Source organism: Zonotrichia albicollis, chromosome 7 (genome assembly GCF_047830755.1).
Source record: "Zonotrichia albicollis isolate bZonAlb1 chromosome 7, bZonAlb1.hap1, whole genome shotgun sequence".
Classification (NCBI taxonomy): Eukaryota; Metazoa; Chordata; class Aves; order Passeriformes; family Passerellidae; genus Zonotrichia; species Zonotrichia albicollis.
Window position 1 is genome coordinate 26,329,255 of NC_133825.1, and position 20,789 is coordinate 26,350,043.

The following is a 20,789-nucleotide window of genomic DNA, read 5'->3' on the forward strand; positions in this document are numbered from 1 at the left end:
TTTTTTGTGTATTACTGAAAGATTTGACAAGCAATTAATGTTCCATTCAAAAAGACTTTAAAAATTAGGAATGCACAGAGAAAAAATAATACTTTATTATGGATTTAATTTAAATAAACTTGCTTTAAATACACTCTAGGATATTTAAAGTGAATTAGATTCATCTATCTATACCCATAAATATTACTCCAAGCCCCAATAAATTCACACAATGTATCTTCATCCTCTGCAAAAATCTAACCTGTAGGTTATTACTGTGCAGACTTCAATTAAAATGTAATAACAACTTTTACATCTAAAAACTATGGTTTGCACCTTGGGGATGTAAAAAAAGCAATATTCTGAGGATTGTCCAGGAACAGTCGATCAATATTTTTATACTTTAAGGGCTGAAAATTGTGGGAGGAGGTTTCATCCAGAACTAGAAGGTTTTTTCTTTGGAAGGGTACAGTTCATTGCCCAAATAAAAATGTTCAGAAGATCCCTTCCTGCATAATTAAACAATATCCTCTAATTATGTTACACTTATGCCCTTGCTTAAACCATTAACCAAGTGGTACAACAGCTGTACTCTTCACACATTCCAAAATAATGAAACCCTGAGCAAAACCAAAAGGAAAAAGTAACCATTCCTCAACACCTAATGTAGAATTAAAATAAAAATAAATTAAACAGATAGTTTTGTTGCAAACACATTTTGTTTACAAAACCCCACAACCATTTATTTTTGCCCACAATATATATTGCACAAACCTAAGAGGACATTTGCACTGAAACCTTTCATTCATATTAACATGGGGAGAACCTTTCCTTCCTCAAAGTAATACACAGTACAGGTGTGTGAGGAAAACAACTTTTCAGGAGTTTTAAATAGCTTCAGCATCAAACAGACCTTGCCCCACTTCTGTGTTCCTACTTCTTCACCCTCTTTTCTGCATTCCCTCCTTACATGCACTGCTTTCCCTGCTGCCCCAGCAGGTCCATGGTCCCTGCCCTGATCCCTTCTCCATGCTAATCCAATATGTGGCCCAGCTGCCTCTGGCAGCAGCAATTACATTCCTCTTCTGCCCTATCAATTGCTGGCCTCTTCACTGCCTCTGCTGGCTTTGAATACCAGGAAGAGGATTTCATTTCCATTCCCCACTTCCCTTCCCTCCCCATCACCTTCTGCTCCAACCAGGAGATGCACTGCAGTCCCACACACAAGCCTCAGCCCATCTCCAGCTCTGCCACCTGGTACTTTGCAACCCAGAAAGAAGAAACCTCAGCTGAAGGCTGAGAGCTCTTGCTCTGAGCAGATCACAGGCTGACAGAAATGGACTTGACACCACTGGTTTTGTTTGATGGCTTCTAATGTGCCTTCCCACCAGAGGAACAGAAAGCCAGGACACCCCAAAGCTGGCTCTCAGCTGTGTGAGTGTGATACTGCGCAAACTTCAGAGGGAAGAGGGTGAAGATGCAAAACTTTTGTCAGTCATTTGGACTGTGCACAGCTGGCTTGTGTCAGGGTGCTTTCCTCTCCCTGGTGACTCTTTCATCCAGAGTCTAAGGTATAAATGTGTCTCCTACCCACACTGCCACTCACCTGCAGAGAAAGATCTCCCAAGACAAGTTTGAAAAGTATTTCAGAGCATGTCAGAAGAAGTGTACAGGAACTCACTTCTTTGAAACTGCTGACATTTTGGAGGATGAAAGAAGCTTCAAATCTCAAGGGCTCCAGCCTTACAGGCTGAGAGAAAATAAATCCCTTAAAAAGAAAAGAAACAGAATGAGGGAAACTGCCTATCGATGTATTTAGAAGTTAATATATTGAAATCCCTTGAGGAAGGAAATAGTTTGGGAAACTGACAGTGAAAAATAGAAGACTGAAAATAAGTCTGATTTTTCTATGTTTTAATTTTATTTTTTAATGAGAAACAGGTTTTGAAATAAATATACTCCACAAAAGCAATACGATTTATTCACCAAAAGGCAAGAAGTTAGGAAAACACCATCTAGAAATAGTCTGGCCAAAACTTAATTTTTTTTCCAGGGACTGTACATGTTTATCATCAGCAATAGCCATCCCATTACTGCTTTTGGCTCCAACCAGTAACAGAAATACATGTTGCCTTTTTTTTTATTATTCAATAATAACCCTCCTTACAAGACAGAATAACTGAATCCTAAAACTGATACTGTAAATCTCAATAATCCATGCAACCCTTTTAGCCAAACTGGATGTTTGAAAGTAAACTAGAATAGCTCTACCAAACTGAGGGCAACTTTATTTCACCTGCTGGTGTCTGCAAACGCAGAGCTGCACAGCATCTATCACTGGCTTTGGTAAACACTGGAAATGAGAAGAATAAAAGAATAATGCTGCACTACCTGGAGTAGATGGGCAAGCCAAGCCAGCAGACATGCAGGAAGCACACCAAGCTGGGCTGTGACCAGACCCAATTACCCCTGCAGGGTGCCCAGGTCTATGGGCAGGGACGGGGCACAAATTAAATCCATTTCCAGGTTTCTCTGCCTTATGCCATGGGGCATCCACACATATTTTAGGACTAAAATGAGACAACAGTACTGAATGCTTTCAAATTATTACCAGCATCTAGTTTAGAAGCAGAATCTATTTTAGATACATTGTTTTATTTTATCTTCTGACCTTGCTTTTGCCACAGGAAAAAAAGATCTCTGAAAACAATGTTTGCATAGTTAAATGAGAAAAGGAACTGCTATGCCCTTGTATTTTTTATTTCTGAAGGTCTTAAGGGAGTAAGAACACACAGTAAATAAATAGCTTAACAGACTGTAAACAACTAAAGCTTCACCTCTTGCAAAATTATAGTCCCTATGATTAGTGTTTCAGGAATTATATTAAAGTGCAATAACTTTCCCTGTAGACTGGTGATACCCAGGAGAAAAGATTCTCTGCTTTGAATGACACCATGAAATTTGATTTGTGTATTCTAAAGAAAGAAATAACAACCTGTTAATTTAGATGGATTTCTTAACAAAAGCAGCATTTCCCTGTTTTGATCAAAAATTAAACAATAAAAATGAAGTCAGGCTGTCTGACTGCATGAAAGAAAGGGAGAAGATGCATGAAATAGTCCCGTCTTGTAATTAATAATAAAAAATTGACAGGCATTACATCTGCTCTGCACCTTCCAGTATCATGACTCAGAACTGTACTGTAAAAGCTCTACAGATTGCTAACAGCTCCTTTCTTAAATCTCTACAGATTGCTAACAGCTCCTTTCTTTAAGGGTTGTTTGTGCTAATAAAAACTTATGAACTGAGTAAAGAAGAATTTAGGGCATCAGTCACCACTGGTTTAAGATAACATCTCAGAAACTTCAGGGGTTGTGGAGTTTGCCCTTACTCTCTGGTGCTTTCTCACCACTCACACCAATAATCAGGTATGTGCTGGCTGACATTAATTTTTAGGGCACAGACTCCAGCAGACTGGCTGAAGGAGAGAGGAAAATCCATAAATTAAGGTTACCTGCAGCATGCCCACACCCACAGATGCAATCAGCACCAAAGCAGAGCTCCAGGCAGAGGTGCCCTTGCCCAGCTCTGCCCCTGGCAGGGTGAGCCTGGCTCTCCCCAAACGCTGCGGTCTGTTCCCATGGCAGCAAGCTCCAATTTCACCACAGGTTTAGCAGCTCTGTTCTGCACCACCGTCACTCATTAATGCCATGACCCTTGACTCCTTACCCTCAGCAGTGACAAAACAGAAGCCTCTGGGCTTACAGCCCCAAATTTTAAATTGGTTTAAGGATGGTCCTTCCTGTGTGGCAAGGGTGGGACTTGCAGAGCTGTTTTGTATGAATAAACAAAGATCATTTTTACCTCTCTTAGCCTTTTTTGAAATTTAGTAGCAATAGAAAAGTAGACAGGTAACTGCTCTAGCACAGCCTTAAATAATTCAAAGGATCACACTTTTTGCCTACCTGAAAAATTCAGAACAGACCCTATAACAGTAAAGTTTTCAATCAATTCTAAAACCATAAGAATACAGAAGATAGATGACACTAAAACTCAATTTATTTTCCATTTGGCAGAATTTAATAGAATCTGAATGCTCCTCTCAGAAAACTGAAACAGGAGCACAAGTTTTAAATACACTTCTGGGCACATCTGCAGGGAACAGTTCATGATCAAGCAGCCCTTGAAATTTCTCATGCCATTTGCAGTTACTGCAATGCACAAGTTTTAATCACTGCAAAGAGCTTCAGCTGTGCCTAGGAGTTATGTTTTTCCTAGTGATCCTAACTGGAAAAATCCTGAAAAAAGCAGGTCAAGGCACCAGGGGGGCTCAAACAATCCCTGTGCTTCCAGAGGGGTGAGGCCAAGCAATGCTGCAAAGGGGAAGTCAAATGTTCGGATGGCTCTTGACAAGGAAGAAACTAGAGAAAGGTGGGGAAAATAACTTTTCAGGAGTTTTAAATAGCTTCAGTGTCAAATAGACTTTGTCCCACTTCTGTATTCCTACTTCTTCACCCTCTTTTCTGCATTCCCTCCTTACATGCACTGCTTTCCCAGCTCCCCCAGCAGGTCCATGGTCCCTGCCCTGATCCCTTCTCCATGCTAATCCAATATGTGGGGCAGCCAGGCTGTGCTTGCAGCCCACAGTTCACCCAGGGCATGGCCCAGGACAGCTGATCCACCTCTGCCTTCCCCAGGGAAGGCCAAGAGCTCAGGGCGTGCAGCCAGGCCCCCCTCTCTGCCTGGCCTTGGCACAGCAGGGCACTCCTGGAGCACAGGGACACACACCAATCCCTTGGGACAGATCTGCTGGCAGAGACAGCCCAGAGTGGCCTCTTTCAAGTGCAAGGCAGTAATGGCTGCATTTCAAAGCAGTGCTGGTACCAAGCAATTAGACAGGAGGAGTCTTATACTTTAAAACATTGATTTTTTTCATTTTGCAAAGGGCAGAGAGTAGCAGGTAGGACTGAGGTGGCAGAGCCATTTGGGCAGCTCTGGGCTGTGGGGCTGGGCAGGGAGGCTGAGCTGCCCAGGCTGCCCTGGGGCTGGGTCACAGAGCACACAGAGGGCACAGCCCAGCAGGCAGCAGCACCCTGCTCTGCCCTGAGGGCATGGCAAGGAGAGAAAGCCTGCTATTTAATGTAAAACCAAGCCTGGAGAGCAGAAGCACTCTCTGCCCCTCTACTGCTGCCCCCCAGTAGCTGGAAGAGCAGGCACAGGCACAAACCCTTGAGTTCATTCACTGCTGGCTCCAGGAGCAGCTGCTGTCTGCTCGTGTGCCAGTGGCTCAGTCACAGCAAGCTGGCCCTGCTTGGCACAGCTCACAGCCACTTGCTGCAGCCATGGGTGCATGAGCAGCTCAACTCACTGCTGCTCCCCTCAGCCCTGGGTTCTGACCCAATTATTGTCAGTTTTCAGTTAAGTTACTTAGGCATGAAGAAACCCCCAACAACAAAGTGGAAGGGGAGCAGAGGGAAACCTAGTTGGTTTTGTCCATAGTCTTAGAGCTACATCTCTAATTCCAATCAAAAATTATTATTTTACATGACTGTCAGGCAGAGAAAGCTACTGCCAGCATTTGATGCCCTGGTTCTCAGCACTCACAATATCTGTTTAAATTAGCAAGCAATCAGCACCCTCAGCAGTTAACATCCCATGGACAGTATTGCAGTTGTACATTCCCTCCTCATTCTTCTCTGTCATCTTTATCACACAGGGCTTGTTTTGACAATATAGCTCTTTTTTATTAGGAATTCTATGTACTTTTTGCTCTGATTTTCAGATTCAGTCAGTCGCTCTATCCTCAAGCTCTGTGTAACATCAACATAAAATAACAAACACAACTCAACAATCAAAACTGTTTTCTCTTTCTTAGAAAGAGAAGTCATACTGCATGGTTCCACCAAGGAGATTAACAGAAAAATGTTCACTATCAGTTATGCATTAATAGAAAATTACAACTCTTGATATGGAATGGATCTAAAGACCAAAAGAAGTCTGAATTTGGCTATTCAGTCTGAAGTTTGAACATAACTGTTTCCAAATAAGAATGAGAACTGAAACTACCTCATGACAAGGGCACTATTAAAACCTAAACCAATGCTCAGTAACATTGTATCTATAAAACAATCATTTTTTATCCACTCCCACATTCTTTTTCAATTCACCTTCCTATATACAATGCATCTTTCCCCACAGCCTGTAACAAGAAAAGTCACTTATATTTACCTAAGTGATCATAGCAGGGGTGCTACCAACACATTTTTCCCCAGACCAAAGTATTGAGACCATCCATAGAACAGCAAATGGATTCTTGCTCTGTGCCTGTCCCAGAAATCATCTATGATGGCTTTCCCCACTACTTCATTCTCCTTGATTCCCTCATTGACAGTAACTATTCCTTCCACATTATGAACAGCATAGATACAGCCAAAAAATTAAATAATGACAAAGAATGCTTCCCTATTTCTGAAAATATGTGAAATGAAATTACATAATTCCTGATATGGTACATAGTCATATTTATGATATAGAATTAGTTTTAAAATGAGCTAATAAATAAGCTAATAAAACATTCCCAAACCAAGCAGGTACCATGCTAGGTTTATGAGGTTTTCACCAAACCTGAGGTAATTTTCAGGAGGTAAGGACGATTTCAGCAACTTAGGTGGTAATGGAGTTTGGACCAAAGAAAGGACAGCAGCTGTTTCAGTTGAGCTTTGCATTTGAATTTCCAGGGTTTGTTGCAACCCCTATAAACTCAAGACAAAACTCAGCTGGTGTGAACTGAAACAAGATGTTTGAGTGAGAAAACTGCCAGTGGAAACCACTGAGCCTGAGAATCAAAACCAGGGTTTGGACCTGCACTGCACAGATGTCTGGCCAGCCTGATGCAAATGTTACATTTTCGTGCACATAATTCTAAGCCCAGCTATATTTTTCACCAAAACCAATGGTTTAGGGTGCAGGGAAAGAAATTAATTTGAAATGGCATCTCCTAATGAGCAAAGATCATAGAGCCAGCAAGGGCAGGGAAATTACCTTTGCGTACTTAGTTTTCAAGAGCTGGAGGAGAGAATGAGAGAAATGGAACTGTGATCACAGTGGGGAAGTTTTTGAGAAACACAAGCAGTGCGGCTCAGGCAGCTTGGGGGAGTGCTGGAAGATTTCAGAAGGTGCACAGATTCCTTTCTCATTAATGAAGGGGCCCTGACTGCAGCTCTGCTGAGCTGGCTCTGAGAGCAAGGCTATTCAGCTCCCTGCTTTGATTGAAAGCATGAGCCTGTTGCTTATGAGCTCTCAGCAGCCTTCCTTTTAATGGGAACTGGGGGGAAGGGGCAAGAAGATGGCTGGAGGAGGGCAAGGAAAAGATGGGTAGCAAAAAACGCTGGTGGCTGAACATGGGACTTCAAGGGAATTGCAGGATAGGATTTGGGGAAGGGTTAAAAGCTCAAAAGGTGAGTGATGCCTTTCCTGAGCTGATTTTTCTCTCATTATTCACCAACATGTTAAGAAGGAAAATGCATATTCAATCCACCCTTACCCTCTTATTTCCTCATAGTCTTACAAAATTATTTATTCTTCTAGCATGGAAATAAAAAAAAAATATTTATGGTTTGCAATTATTTTTTTTCCTGGTAGATATCAGCTGTATTTTAATAATGCTAAAAAAAAAACCCTCAATAAACCTAATCCTGACATCTTCCCTGCTGCACCAGGGAACACGCAGCCTGCTGTTCCAAATTGCAGACAGTCACGAGCTCTCGTCAGACTTTGTGTGGGCTTGAAATGTTCTTTTAGTCCTTTGCAGCTGAAAACTGAGCACAAATTATCACTGAAAGGATATGAAAAATTCTGCTGGGACATTTGCCATAGCTGCACAGGAATGCTCCTCAAAGCAATCAGGAAAGGGAGCAGATTACTTAGCTCAGGTTTGAGGACTGTATTCCTGGCTAGCTGTTTCTAAAAAATATTACTTTTCATCTGGAGAAAAAGGCAAAAACTCACTGATCAAACTGTATTTTGCTGGTTTTTATCTGTTGCCAATGAAGAGATATCAACCACTTCTAGTCTGTAAATCTTTGCTTATCTTATAAACTGAGCCGAGATCTTGGCAGGAAATGGAATGGGCAATTTCAAGATAAATCTAAGTATCTCCTATGTGCATCAACCTGGGATGCAACTTCAGTGCTGTAACATTTGGAGTGCTGTGCTGGATTCAGTGCTTGAGCCCCTAGGTGTGTACACTATTAGTAGTCACTTTTACAGAGATAGCATATCCAGAGTTTAAAAAAAAAAAAATTAGCAAAATCTTAAAATTTTTGCTCTTGGTAAGGTAATTTTTATCTGCATTGAAAATACAAAATATATGCAGAATCAGACTTAGAACCAAGTATATCAATACAAGATAGATGAAGGAAAAATAAGGAAAAATAGTAATAACAAAAATATCATTTTGCTCAGTAATGAAAATAGGAACTTGTGATCACAAGCAGCACCAAAGGGAAAGGAGGGATTAAGTAACACTAAACATCAACCTTTACTTGGGGTCACTCAGATGAGCTCTGTTGCCTCTACAAGTTTTGTGCTAATACTCAGATCTTGCAGCATTGGACATGATAACCTATGGCACCCCTTCCCCAGGATTATAAATTTATTATCATTCATTTTTGAAAGAAAACAGTGGAATATCCCAATATCACTAACCAAACAATATTTCCTCACTCTTTAAAGCACACACATGCATACACCACAAGAACAATGCTAACTTCTGAATTGATGCTCTTTGATGTGTGAACATAGGAGACAATTGGAGACATTCCAATTATCTCCAGTTCAAAGTTAGGCCAAAATTAGAAGCAGTTATGAATAATGGATTAAGTTTTAGTAGAAATGGCAATGCTGCACAGAATAAAGATGAGAGTCTAGCTTAGCTGTGAATATGTGAACCAGGTGAGCCACACTGCTTCCTTAAACAGACACCTTGGAATTGCACATCCTCAGAAGTTCAATTAACAAAACACATGTCAAAGCAGGGGTTTGTGACAGATTATAAACTGTTTTCAGATGCAATTCTGATGTTTTCAGGATAAAATTAGAAGCCAAAGTTCCTTATGAAATTAGGGGTTTTATGGAGGTTTTCTTTTAAAGAAATAACCATGCCAAAATCTTGTCTTTTACCATAGGACCCTAGGAGTCACTACCCAGGCAAAACTTGTATCTTGATCAGCCAACATGGAGATAAGTACAGCTCAGATCAAAGGGTGCCTAAGCAGGCTATTTCCATTCATTGGGAAATTTTCCTGACAATCTAGCATTTTAATTAAAGAATAATAATCTTCCAAGTAGTAATGCTTCTATAGCTGGATAAGTTGTTTTTGCTTGGATGTCTATGTTACATTGCAGAAAAAGATATGGGGTGAGCATTCTGTTGTTGCATTTTATTCCTGTAATTCTACTTTATTTTGTGGATTCTGTGAATATTGGAGCTCAGCTGATCATCCTGATAGTGCAGGTTGTAGGAATGGGGAGATATATGTGGTTACATCTTTGGCTTTGCACTCTTATCAGAGACCTGTTTTCCCTGACTTACTTTGCTGTCTCCAGAGCTGTGTCTAAGTGTGGGCAGTGCCAAGTCAGGCAGTGGTTGGCACTCAGGCTCAGTGCCTTGTTATTCACAGTTTTGACAAGGGTAGCAGACAACAGGCCAGAGATGATCTTTTATGGTTTGTGCCCTGGTTTCTGTATGGTTATTTACAGATGGCCTTGCTGAAATCCAGTGTTAATCCTGCCTTCCTTCACTAACCTCAGTTTAAGCCTGCCAGTATTTTGCAAACTATAAAAATGAAGTGATTACATAAAACAGCCAATGTTCTCTAGATTTTTAGAAGCAGTAAAAAGTTTAAGCAACAATGAAAAAGAAATATTTGGCTCAATAGATTCACTGAGAACTGCAAAACACAAAGCAGCCATTTCACCGAATTCATAGAACATCCATTTAAAAAGTTAATTAATAGTTAATATGAATTATTATGTATCATGCAATGCTAAGGCCATTCAAGACATTCATTTTCTTTAGAAAACAACTATCAATAAAAAGCATATTCAATGCTTTTCATCTTTTGCTTTAAAATTACCATTCTGTTTCTAGAAGCAACTGCTCCACTTGAACAAACCCTTCTTTACTTCAATAGATGGAGGTGTGAGTGTGGGTATGTGTTTTAATTTCATCACCAAGGACATGCAGCAAAACTGTGCTCCACTTGCAACACAGGTGTTTAAAATGCCAACACTTGAGTGCCTCTCCAGCCTCAAATTTCTCCAGCATCACTGAATTTTTATCCCAGAGAAACAGCAGATCTGATAAGGAACATGATAGAAGTTACAATGTGATACACCCCCTTTCCTGGACTGCACAAAGTATAATATGACAAGAAATTCCTCAGTCTGCTTATCAAGGGGATTTGATGCAGGCTGGTGGGTAATCATGGGAGAATTTTGTATATAATGTTTTATATTATGGTCCTAATTATTCCTACAACAAGATGAAATTATAGAATATAGTATCAGGAAGAAAATGGTTGTGATATGTAAATCTATAAAGCATTTATGCTGTAAATGGACAAGAGAGCATTTTAGATCTCCCTAATTGAAATTGGGCTAGATTTTTATTAAAGAATTTGCAAAGATAACAGTTTAAATAACTTAATGCATTTGCAATATTTCATGTGAAACAAGCTGCATATTTTACTTTGGTATTATTAGGTCTGAACCAGCTGCCAGTGGGATGCCTTGTAAGTTTAGGATTTCTAGCTTGTCTTTGCCATGCATATATTCTGTGGGAGCCACAAGTGAGAAACTAGGAAATTATAAAATACTCATAGGGAACTGGTCTCCTACACAAGAAAAACAATGTGCTTTTCAGTGAACATTCCCAAATTAACAATCAGTGCTGCAACACTGCTAAGTCATTATGCTTAAGCAGCTTCATTTGGGGGCAAGGCACTTTGAAGCTTTTTTCATGTATACAGATTTTAAAGAAGTGTAAGAGTACTACCTGGCCAGAAATCTCATATCATTAGGAAAGTTAAATGCATTATGAATAGACTGGCCAGGAAATCTGCCAAGACATGGAAAGCTTCTACTTTTAAACCACCAACTCAAATACCAGTCAAACAGTAGGTAATTATCAGTTCAGGATACACAGAAGCACCAGGGAGGGACAGGATGGCAGAGAAATGAAATAAAATTTTAAAATTATTTTCATTCTTGCTATCCAAAAAAATTGAAATATTAGTTACATATTTTAGTTTTCATGCAATGTGTGTGTATATGAGCTTTACATAACATTTTACAGTTTTGTATGTAGAGTGCTGTCTGTTTGTTTCAAGACTTTACAGAGAGAAAACCAAATAACAGAGCTGACTGTATTTTCCTGGGCAAGGGGAGGCCATATTTCTGAACACCACTTAGTGCTTTCTTACATTTACTGCAGCCATGTCTTAGTGACAGCTATTAATTCCATAAATCCAGCATACATCTCTACAGCTTCTCTCCTCAGCTATATCAATAATCTGCATCTTGTTTCTACCTTGTCTAGCTCTGGAGAAAAAAATGTGTTTAGAAAAGTAGGAAATGCAGGGAAATAGCATCAAGCACTACAGCACTTTCCAGTTCCTACAGAGATCACAGACTTCTGAGATCCAGTCTTAAAAAAATGTTTTACTAAAATGACCATGGGTTTTAGGGAGCTTTGGTGTCCCTGAACAAATGAAAATAAAAAGTCAAAAACAACAACAACAAAAAAACCCACCAAAACAGAGAAATCCACCCACAGCCAATCTTACCACAAGTCTCTAAACCTGACCTGAGCCAGGCCGTGCCCACGGTGAGCACAGCTTTGCTGTGACAGAACAGAGCCTAATGGGGAATGCAAGTAAGCAGCAGAAGGAACAAGCTTCCCCAGGGGAAACAGGATCAGTTTTAATTTTCCCACATGCTCGTGCCTAGGGAATCCCCTTTGAAGTTGCTGGCTGACATGACATCTGTTTCATGCCACAGCAGCAGCTGTGGGGTTGAAATCCAGACTCATCAAAACATGCGTGGCTCTTGAATTCACTGTGTTTGTTTTGCACCATCTGAGTCTTCCTCTGGTAAGAAGGCAGAAGAATATCAGTTGTAAAGTTTAAGTAAAATAATAAAAATACCTCCCTAAATTATTTTTAATTCTGGCAAAACAAACTTGAAAAAGGCAGAGAAAAGGGTGAAAAATCCAATAGTATCATCCAGACAAAAATTATAAGTGCTCCCCCTGCTCCTAAAAAATATATATAACTAGAAATTATTGAAACTTGTTATCCTATGACTTGGTCAACTTTCAGGTGCGTGTCAGCCCTAAATGACAAAGCAAACAGGTTCAATGAGCACGTTGTTTTTTCATCATCAGCTATTTGAATTGTGGCTTGACTGGCACAGACCACAGGGAAAATAAAAGCTCCAGGAAGACAATAAATCTTTTCTTTATAGTACATTTACATTTATGTCCTTATAAAGATACTTTCATAGAGGTTTGCGCCAAAGTAGCTCAGTCATGTGAATTTTTTGACTGATTCATGTCAAGATGCTTGAGCAAAACAGAAGATTAAGTAATTGATCACTTAATATCACTAGTACAGAGATAATTGATTTTTTTAAATATTTTTTACTTTTAACATTTATGTATCTACAGCAGGGAGTTTGTTCACCTGCAGAACAGTCCTCAGCCTAACCCAGTGCAAATTTGGGCACATAGGGCCATACTACTTTAGAGCTTCAGGTTCAATAGTTTATGCTTGAATAGCCTGAGACTCTGTCCTAGGATATGCAAAAAAGGATAAACATACATATAAATGAAACAATAACCTCTGTTCTGTACTACCCAGCAGCAATTCACTACACAGTTTGTGATGTGATAGTGTCAGTCCTTCCCAAACTATGCTAAAAATCACTGTAGGTGAGAGAAAATTTCTTATAGATAAAACTAGTTAAGCTTGGGAGCTCATCCCTTTGTTCCCTAGCTCTTGTTAGCCATCAGAATGCTTCCTTAAAAATTAATTTTGAATACTTAATTTGATGGCAGCCTTTTGCTAAAATTATACCATATTTAACTATTTTTGCAATACTTCTCCATATATTTTCCTCAAGATATTATCAAGACTACCACACCTTGATTCTATTCCAAATAAAGACATTAGAATTAATCCAACAGCAATTAAGAGCCCTGGAAAATGAGCAGACTTCAGACTACTGTAAAACTCCCCCAAAACTGCTGATGAACTTCTTGGCAGTGTCAGCAAAAGGAGTCCAAGCAATAGATGTTCATGGGAACTGAATCACTTGCAGTAATTCAAGCAAGACGAGACACATCACATGTTTAATCAAAATGCTTTTAAACTAATACAGCTGCAGGTGAGTTACTGCAAATGAGCTCATCAGCCCAGAACTTCTCTCCATCAGCTCTAAAATGAAATCTCTAGAACCAGAGAAAATAAAAATTGAAGGAGAAAAAATGGATCCCATAACTGATTGCAATGAATCTTCCAAAATACCTGTGGGAATGCTAACAGTGTCACTGTCATAGTTTCTGCTAAAGCAAACAGAAGGTTGACTAATCAAACTGGCAATTTTGATCTGTTAATTGTGATGCCCTGAAGCTTATAACACTAAAAATAAACTCATTTTTTGTTGAGCTAGTTAAAAAGAAGTAGCAACCCACGTGCATTCACAAAAATACCATATCAAGAAGAATGACATCAGCAGACACGCAGATTTTTCTTCCCCTGGGCACCAAATTGCTGATGTATGTACATGCTTCCTCCTTGGCATAATTCATTTTCCCTTTCTGCTCAGTGGCAGGGTCTTGGAATGGCTGGTGTCACAGCAAGCATGAATATGCAAGTAAAGGACACACCAGCTAGGATAAGTCCAGAGCTCCTTCATCTTGAACCCAGCCTTGAGCCCAATGTAAAATAGAATATCAGTTGTTTTTAAATAGTCAACTTTAAAAGGCCTGAGATAAAATTAATATAAAGAGTGCCTATTACATTAACATGCCTCTGTTATTCCTTGCTGGAGCCAAAATCAGACTGAATCACAAACATTAAAAACAGTTAAATAGGGGGATTTGTGCCTTTCCTGCCCTTTCTTAGAAAAAGTGAGAAGGCTCCATCAGCTCCTGAAAACACACAAATTGCCATTTATGTATAACAAGTTCTAGCAGCTCCATTAAGCAGAGCAGGCCTAGCCTACATCTTTCTGACATCTTTTCCTTTAGTTCACTCTGACTAAATCTCCTCTGCCTTTAAATAAGCTAAAATCCTCTGACTTGTGTAAGGGATCTCTTGTTACATCCTTGATGCAAAGCAGAAGTGTCAACCTTTTATATTTGTATTTTATTTAATCAAAGCTGATTGATCCAGTTTTTTCCTAACTGAATGTTCCTTAAATCCTAATCAGCAGGCAAGACAATTTCTAAAAACTACAGATTTCTATGACTATAGTATCTATGAAAACCAGGAATCAAACAGACTAGTGGAATTCCTTTGGCAGCAGTGCAAAAATAGCCATTAAAATCTCCGTAGTTAATTAGCAGCCACACGCCAGTAACACAGGCAACTCATGTCAGGTTATGTTAAATCTGTTATTTTGGCAGAGGCACTAAAATGCCTGGGGATTAGCACCATGTCCTCTCTAAATCCTGGGGAAGACCTTTCCTTTCAGTCCAAGGGAGAGCTACAGGACCCAGCATCAGGGAAAAATCTGTTTCACCCTGCCCAGCAGAGAGTTATTCTCAGTGGTGTCACAGAGCTGCCCTTATGCCAGTGAAAACACAGTTTGCTCCACAGATACTGAACAGAACTTTCACAACCAGTTTCCCCTTTCAGACAGAACTAAAACCAGACATAGCAACAAACATCTAAAGTTGCTCCTATATTTTCATCTTGGTTTGCTTTTAAAATTGCTGGGCACCTAAGGGGTATAGCTGGTCAGGACCCCTTCAGCAAAACATTTTCAAAATAGAAAATGCCATTTACAATACTCATTGGCTCAGACAAAACTATTATGTGGGAAGATCCCTCATGCCCCAGGTCAGAGAGAGGGAGACAAAGGCATAGTCAGTAATAATCAAAGACTGCTGGCTAGCATGCTCAACCTTGCTTCAAGCTTACAAAGCTTTGCTCAGTTCAGAACCACAATTTGAAACTCTTTCCTCCCACTCCCATCTGTTGCCAAGTTATTAATGTGCCATCAAGTTATTCTGCAGCATGAATCTCTGAAATTTAGAAGTCTTCAAATTCATCTAAAAGCAGTTTGAGAACAGCTTTTAAATCTGAAAATTTGTGTGCAACAAGGAAACCTTGAACACTTGTGCAGTCCTATGAACAAGAACCCAAATGCTCCTCGAACAAAGCCACCTGAGGCTTTGAATCTCTTGACTTCATTCTACTCCTCTTGTCTTTTATGAAGTCTTACAAATGATCCCTACTAACATGAGCCCATGTAAAAACCCTATCTAAGGCCACTGTTGTGGAGTTTAATGGCATTTCCTGCACAAATTCCTAATCTCAAGTCCAGATAAAAGGGCTCAGCCTACAGCCAAGGCCATAAATCCATAAAATCCATGAATGTAACACCCATTTTTAATACAGCATTCTTTTCTGAGTTCCAAATGACAGTATCAGGCTGTATATGCCTTAAAGCCTTCCACAGTGGCAAGAGCGAACACTGTGCTGTAACCTGCAAAGGCAGTGGGCATGCAGCAGGGTTCTGCGCTGCTCTGTGGGCACAGTGCACCAGTGGAACATGTGCAGGATGGAACATGCACACACTGTCACCCTCTATACCCTGGCCACCTGCAAAAGCTCTGGAGAGCTCTGGGGAACAGCTCAGACTGTCCCTCCAAGTTAGAAACAAGGTTAGGCATAAGCCCAGCAGTGCTTCAAAGACCTAAGCCATGTGCTGTATTCATCCTACTGTGTGCATAAAAATGGGTGGGAATGGACAGATGAACACTCGACCCTGTGTTGGTATTTCATCAACACTATGAACAATGCCACACACAATTAGGTTCATTTTCAATGCCAATTCCTGTGGCTTTGTCCCTCTTTGTTTCCTTCAATGCAGATGCTGGGGCTTTAAAGCATGTTGACATACTCTGTTAAACGAAACCAAATGTTCATTATTAACAGACTTGTGTGGAAGGTGACCAAGGGAGGGACTCGAGTAGCTTACAATGAAAGCTCCAAGGACAGCATTTCTCGGAGAGCCCCTTTATAATTGACTTTATAGACTCAGATCTGCTTTAATGACATTTGTAATGACTGACTTTTCTTAAGTACAATTACATTTAAAATATACACACAGGCACATTTGAACAAGTTGTTTCCAAAATATTATCTAAGACCAGTAGAAAAAATTCAGATTTCTTCTTCTCTGACGCTCTTTTTAATCTTCACTCTCAAATTGATCTTCATTTTCACCCATTTTTCTTTGCTAAAATTCCTTGTTTTTACCAAGCTATTGACCAGCAATTTTCCACTGGAGATGAGATGTAACTGTACTGGGAAACTGTATCCCAACACAGTAAAGCAAAAGCTTACTGCCCAAATATAAAAATATACAAAGTAACTGCAACAGCATGAAAATACCTTATCAGCATCTCACAGATGAATACTGAGGGCACAGTGGGATTAAAAAAATTTGTCAGTCAAGTGTCCAGAGCACAAGCAGGAACAGAACCCAAATACTGCAAGTGTCAATCCAGGTCGTTAATCACAGGTAATGGAAGGTGTTAGGGTGATGCTGGCCAGAGGGAGAGAGGCTGAAGCAGCCCTGAAGGTTGAGGCAGGCACGGCGTGGCTGCTGCTGACTCACTCTGCAGCAAGATGCTGCTCTGACCAGCCCAAGTGAACCACAGCAGCGTCACCTCAAAAGCAAGCCACAGAACCAGAACAGGCTCTGCTGCTGATTAAACTGCTCTGGGGAGCACCCACCAACAGCATGAGGCAATGCCTGATGGAAGCACGTTCAAAATGCAAGCAATTTGCTGAGGAACAGAACTTACATAACTACAAAAACAATTAGACCACAGAGAGTTTCTGTATCAACAGATTTCAACAGTCAGAATATAGATAGCTAAAGGTCATCCTCCACACTTTACAGAAGGGAAATGAAATGAAATAAAATGATAACATGATTCATCTGCTACATGCTGTATAAGACCTTCAGCTTCTCTGATTTGTAAAAACTACCTTTCCAACAAGACTGCACAACACAGTGTCCCCAAAAGCAAGCATCATGTATCCTAGGAAAGGAAAAGATATTTTACTGAGCTTTTATCCTACCACACCCCCCAACATTTGTATAAACGTACAAATGTGTATGTTTATACGTGCATGCTTAAATGTATATGTTTATATTTCTTGTTTATATGTGTATAAACAAGAAATATACGTGTATATGCACCTTTACATACACATAGAAAAAGTCTAAACAGACTCTGCTGGACTACTGAGTGGAGAAATGTGGAACAAAAACACAGAATAGATACATGTCTCAGAGAAGAGAAAACATGCCTAGCTAGCATAGTTTTCCTTACTTTTATCTTAATTCCTACATTTCTTAGTTCCACTGACAAGACAGATCTAATTTCTGATGTCACTAAAACCAACAAAATCCCAAACAAACAAAAAGATCACGGGTTGTTTTGACAACAGATTGAATCTGTGACTAGAGCTCAATTAACTAGGTATGTTTTGCTAAGATTAATGGACATATTCTTCTAAAAGTCTCAGCAAATGTTTGAGTAAGGTTAGAAAACAGATTAGCACAGAAACAGAATGAAATCCAATGCCTGTTTTTCACGCATACTTATTTGCAGGCTTGCTGGTGCTGCTCCTAGCCATAAATACTAGATGAGGTATTGAAAGATATTCATAGCATTCAGAAAGAAATACTATCATGTTATGCAATGATAGCCTATAAGTTCTTACCTTCTGCTTTTGGTAACTTTTTATAAAGAGCTTCAAGATATTTGAACAAGACTTAAAAAAACTTGTCCCGCATCTCCTGTGGGTTACTATTATATTTCCCTGACCATTACACAGTGACAGTGCAGACACCACTCCCTGGATTCCAGCCCAGAACCAAGGCAGGCAGGGGCTGTAACTGAGCAGAGCCTCACATAAACAGGCATCAGGTCTGCAACAGCACCTGCACACTCCAAAGGTGGTGGAACACAGCTAAGAGCCAGGATAGAGACTAACAGCAAAGCAGACTTGGCAGGGGGGGAAAAACCCTGACTTTTCTAGTAGTTGTTTAAAAGAAAAACTCATTTTAAATAAGGAAAATAAATTTCTATAGCAAAACAGTTAGAATTTGGAAGCCAAAATGAATTTAGTAAGCAAGCAGTAAAGATGAGTAGCTACATGTCCTCCTAAAATTAACGTGTGTTTAGGATGGATGACAGTGCTTGTCCTCAAAACGTGAGCAATCCTGAATCTGTTCCTTACGCTCCTGAGTACGTGCATGTGCCCAAATTCATTTGCCGAGCCCACCTACCTAGAGTGGCGTACCTACCCCCAAAAAGGCTTTTTCTACATTAATCACCATGGAAACTAGAGAAGCCTTCTGCTACATATTCAAACACAGCAATCGAATATATAATTTGAATAACAAAAATAAATCTAAATAGTGACTGGAGACAATGTAGCAACCACTAAACCATCCCAATTCAAGTAAAATAAAGAACAAGACAAGAAGGGGAAAAGGTTGTGTGGGAAAGGGCTGAAAAGATGGCAGTCCTCAGCTGCTCCAGGGTACAGGTGAGGGACTCTGTGGGGCAGATTGATGCTCCTCGGGGCCTTTCCAAGGGAGATCAGACTCTAGACAGGACGGGGCTGGTCCCGCGCCAGCCGGACGGCTCGGGACAAGCCCAGGGCTATCAAACTGGCTCAGGCAGCTAGAAGAGAAACAACTCCGACAGAGAGAGGAATAAAATCAGTTATCAGCGGGCAGGGCTGGGCGGCCGCGCTCCCGGAGCAGCGCGTCCGGGCACACACGGAGGCAGCGCGGGGAGCCGGGCCGGCTGGCGGCTGGAGAACGCGTATTTGGGGGGAAAAACATACAGAAAAGGGAAAAACCAAACCAACCAAAAAAAAAAAACAAAAGCGGGGGAGAGAGGGAGCCAGCCCTCCCACCCCAAACCACGCGGAAAGAGGGAGCGTTCCCGGCAGAAAGGTGCCCGGCCGCCCCCGCCCTCCCCGCGCGGCGCCGTTTGAACGGGCCCCGCCGCCGCTCAGCCAACGGGGCCCCGCGGCCGCCCTGACGTCAGGCGGGCGGGCGGGAGCGGCGGCGGGCGGCCGGGGCTGTCAGAGCCCACAGCCCGGGCCCGGTGCCCGCCCGCCCGCCGGGAGCGCCGCGCCAGGAAGATGAGGGTAAGCGCCGCTGCCCGAGCCGGGGCCGGCCCCGCCGCCGCCTGCGGGGCACAGAGCGCCGGGAGGGACCCCCGGGAGCGCGGAGGGCACGGGTGGGCTTGGCGCGGAGCTGCCCCTGCGGCGGAGCCAGCGCCCCGCCGGGTCCCGCCAGCCAGCGGCTCCCGGGGCACAGCCGGCGGCGGGGAGAGGGCACGGCCGGCGGCAGGTGCTGCGGGGCTCTGCCGCAGCGATCCCGCCCCAGGAGCGGGGCTGGGGGCGCGGGTAGAGCGGAGAGCGCCCCAGGATCGCGGGGTGGCGGCGGCGGAGCGCACCCGCTGTGCCCCGGCTCTGCCCCACAGTGCCCCGCTGTTCCCGGCCGTGCCCGCTGCCCTCCCGCAGGGACAGCCCCGCGAGCGCGGTGGCACCGCGGGATGCGGCACCAGGACAGCCAGGGCGGCGGGGAAGGGAGCGGTACAGGCTGCGCTCCAGAGGGGTCTTTAAATACCGAACTGATGCACGAGCGCCTTAAAGGAGTTAAAAGGCTTGATGGCAAAAGCGGGGTACGTTTCCCGCTAAAGCATCGTTTCAGTGAGGATTTGTTTTGTGGTTAGGTTCGCTTAAAAGCCCTGTGCAACTTCAAGTTGTTGGCCAGAAGTGCTCATCACAGCCAGACCATCCTGAGCAGCAGCTTGGGGCTGTATTGCTATGGACCTTAAAAGGGAAAAAAGCAAATTACTGGCGAGTTACATAGTACAGATAGCGAAGCCGTTAGCTTCAGCCGTTTGTCGGTGTTATGTACTGCAAAGCTCAGGCCTAACAGAAAAATCTGTAAAATACCGAGTAACCTCAATGTGCTTTTGTGCAGAACTGTCATTTTTCATTTCTTTTGATATGACATTAGATCCTGCGTTTTCTATTTTATTGGACTCTGTGTCCTGAACTTCTGAAACTGAGCCTCCATTCCTCCTTGTGGTCTCCCTGGTTGCTATTAAACAGCTACTATATTTATCTTACAGGGAATTACACTTCCCTTATGTCTCTTATCACGTATGTACGCAATGGTCTTTTGGTAAAAGCCACGAAACAGTTCTACTTATCAGCATCACGCAAGTAAATCTGTCACTTTGATAAACAAGTTCTGTTAATATTGGTATTTTTTTCCTCACAGTGCACCTAGCATTTATCAGTGCCTAAGAGGAGAAAAACGTTCTGTATTCCAGTTGTAAACATGAATGATTGACTTTGGAGAGTTTGAGAGGAAAAATATGCCTTGCATTAAAAAATTGCTCAGAAGACTTAAGTGCAGGAGATGAGCTCAGTTAGAAACAGCTGTCAGGTTAAAGGTGCCGATAATGGCCT

At 41.8% G+C, this 20,789-nt stretch overlaps 1 protein-coding gene across 3 annotated transcripts in view; it reads left to right on the plus strand.

Annotated features, from left to right (window-relative positions):
• Window positions 1–20,789, plus strand: part of RASGEF1A (RasGEF domain family member 1A) — a 145,265-nt gene that overhangs the window by 100,820 nt on the left and 23,656 nt on the right. The window contains exon 1 of one of the 3 annotated variants that reach the window (XM_005481536.4): window positions 19,295–19,451. The exons of the other annotated variants lie outside the window; for them this stretch is intronic. Coding sequence (XP_005481593.1) covers window positions 19,446–19,451 — 6 coding nt within the window. The 5' untranslated portion in view covers window positions 19,295–19,445. Of the gene's footprint in view, window positions 1–19,294; window positions 19,452–20,789 lie in introns of those variants that run through there. 3 annotated transcript variants of the gene reach the window in all.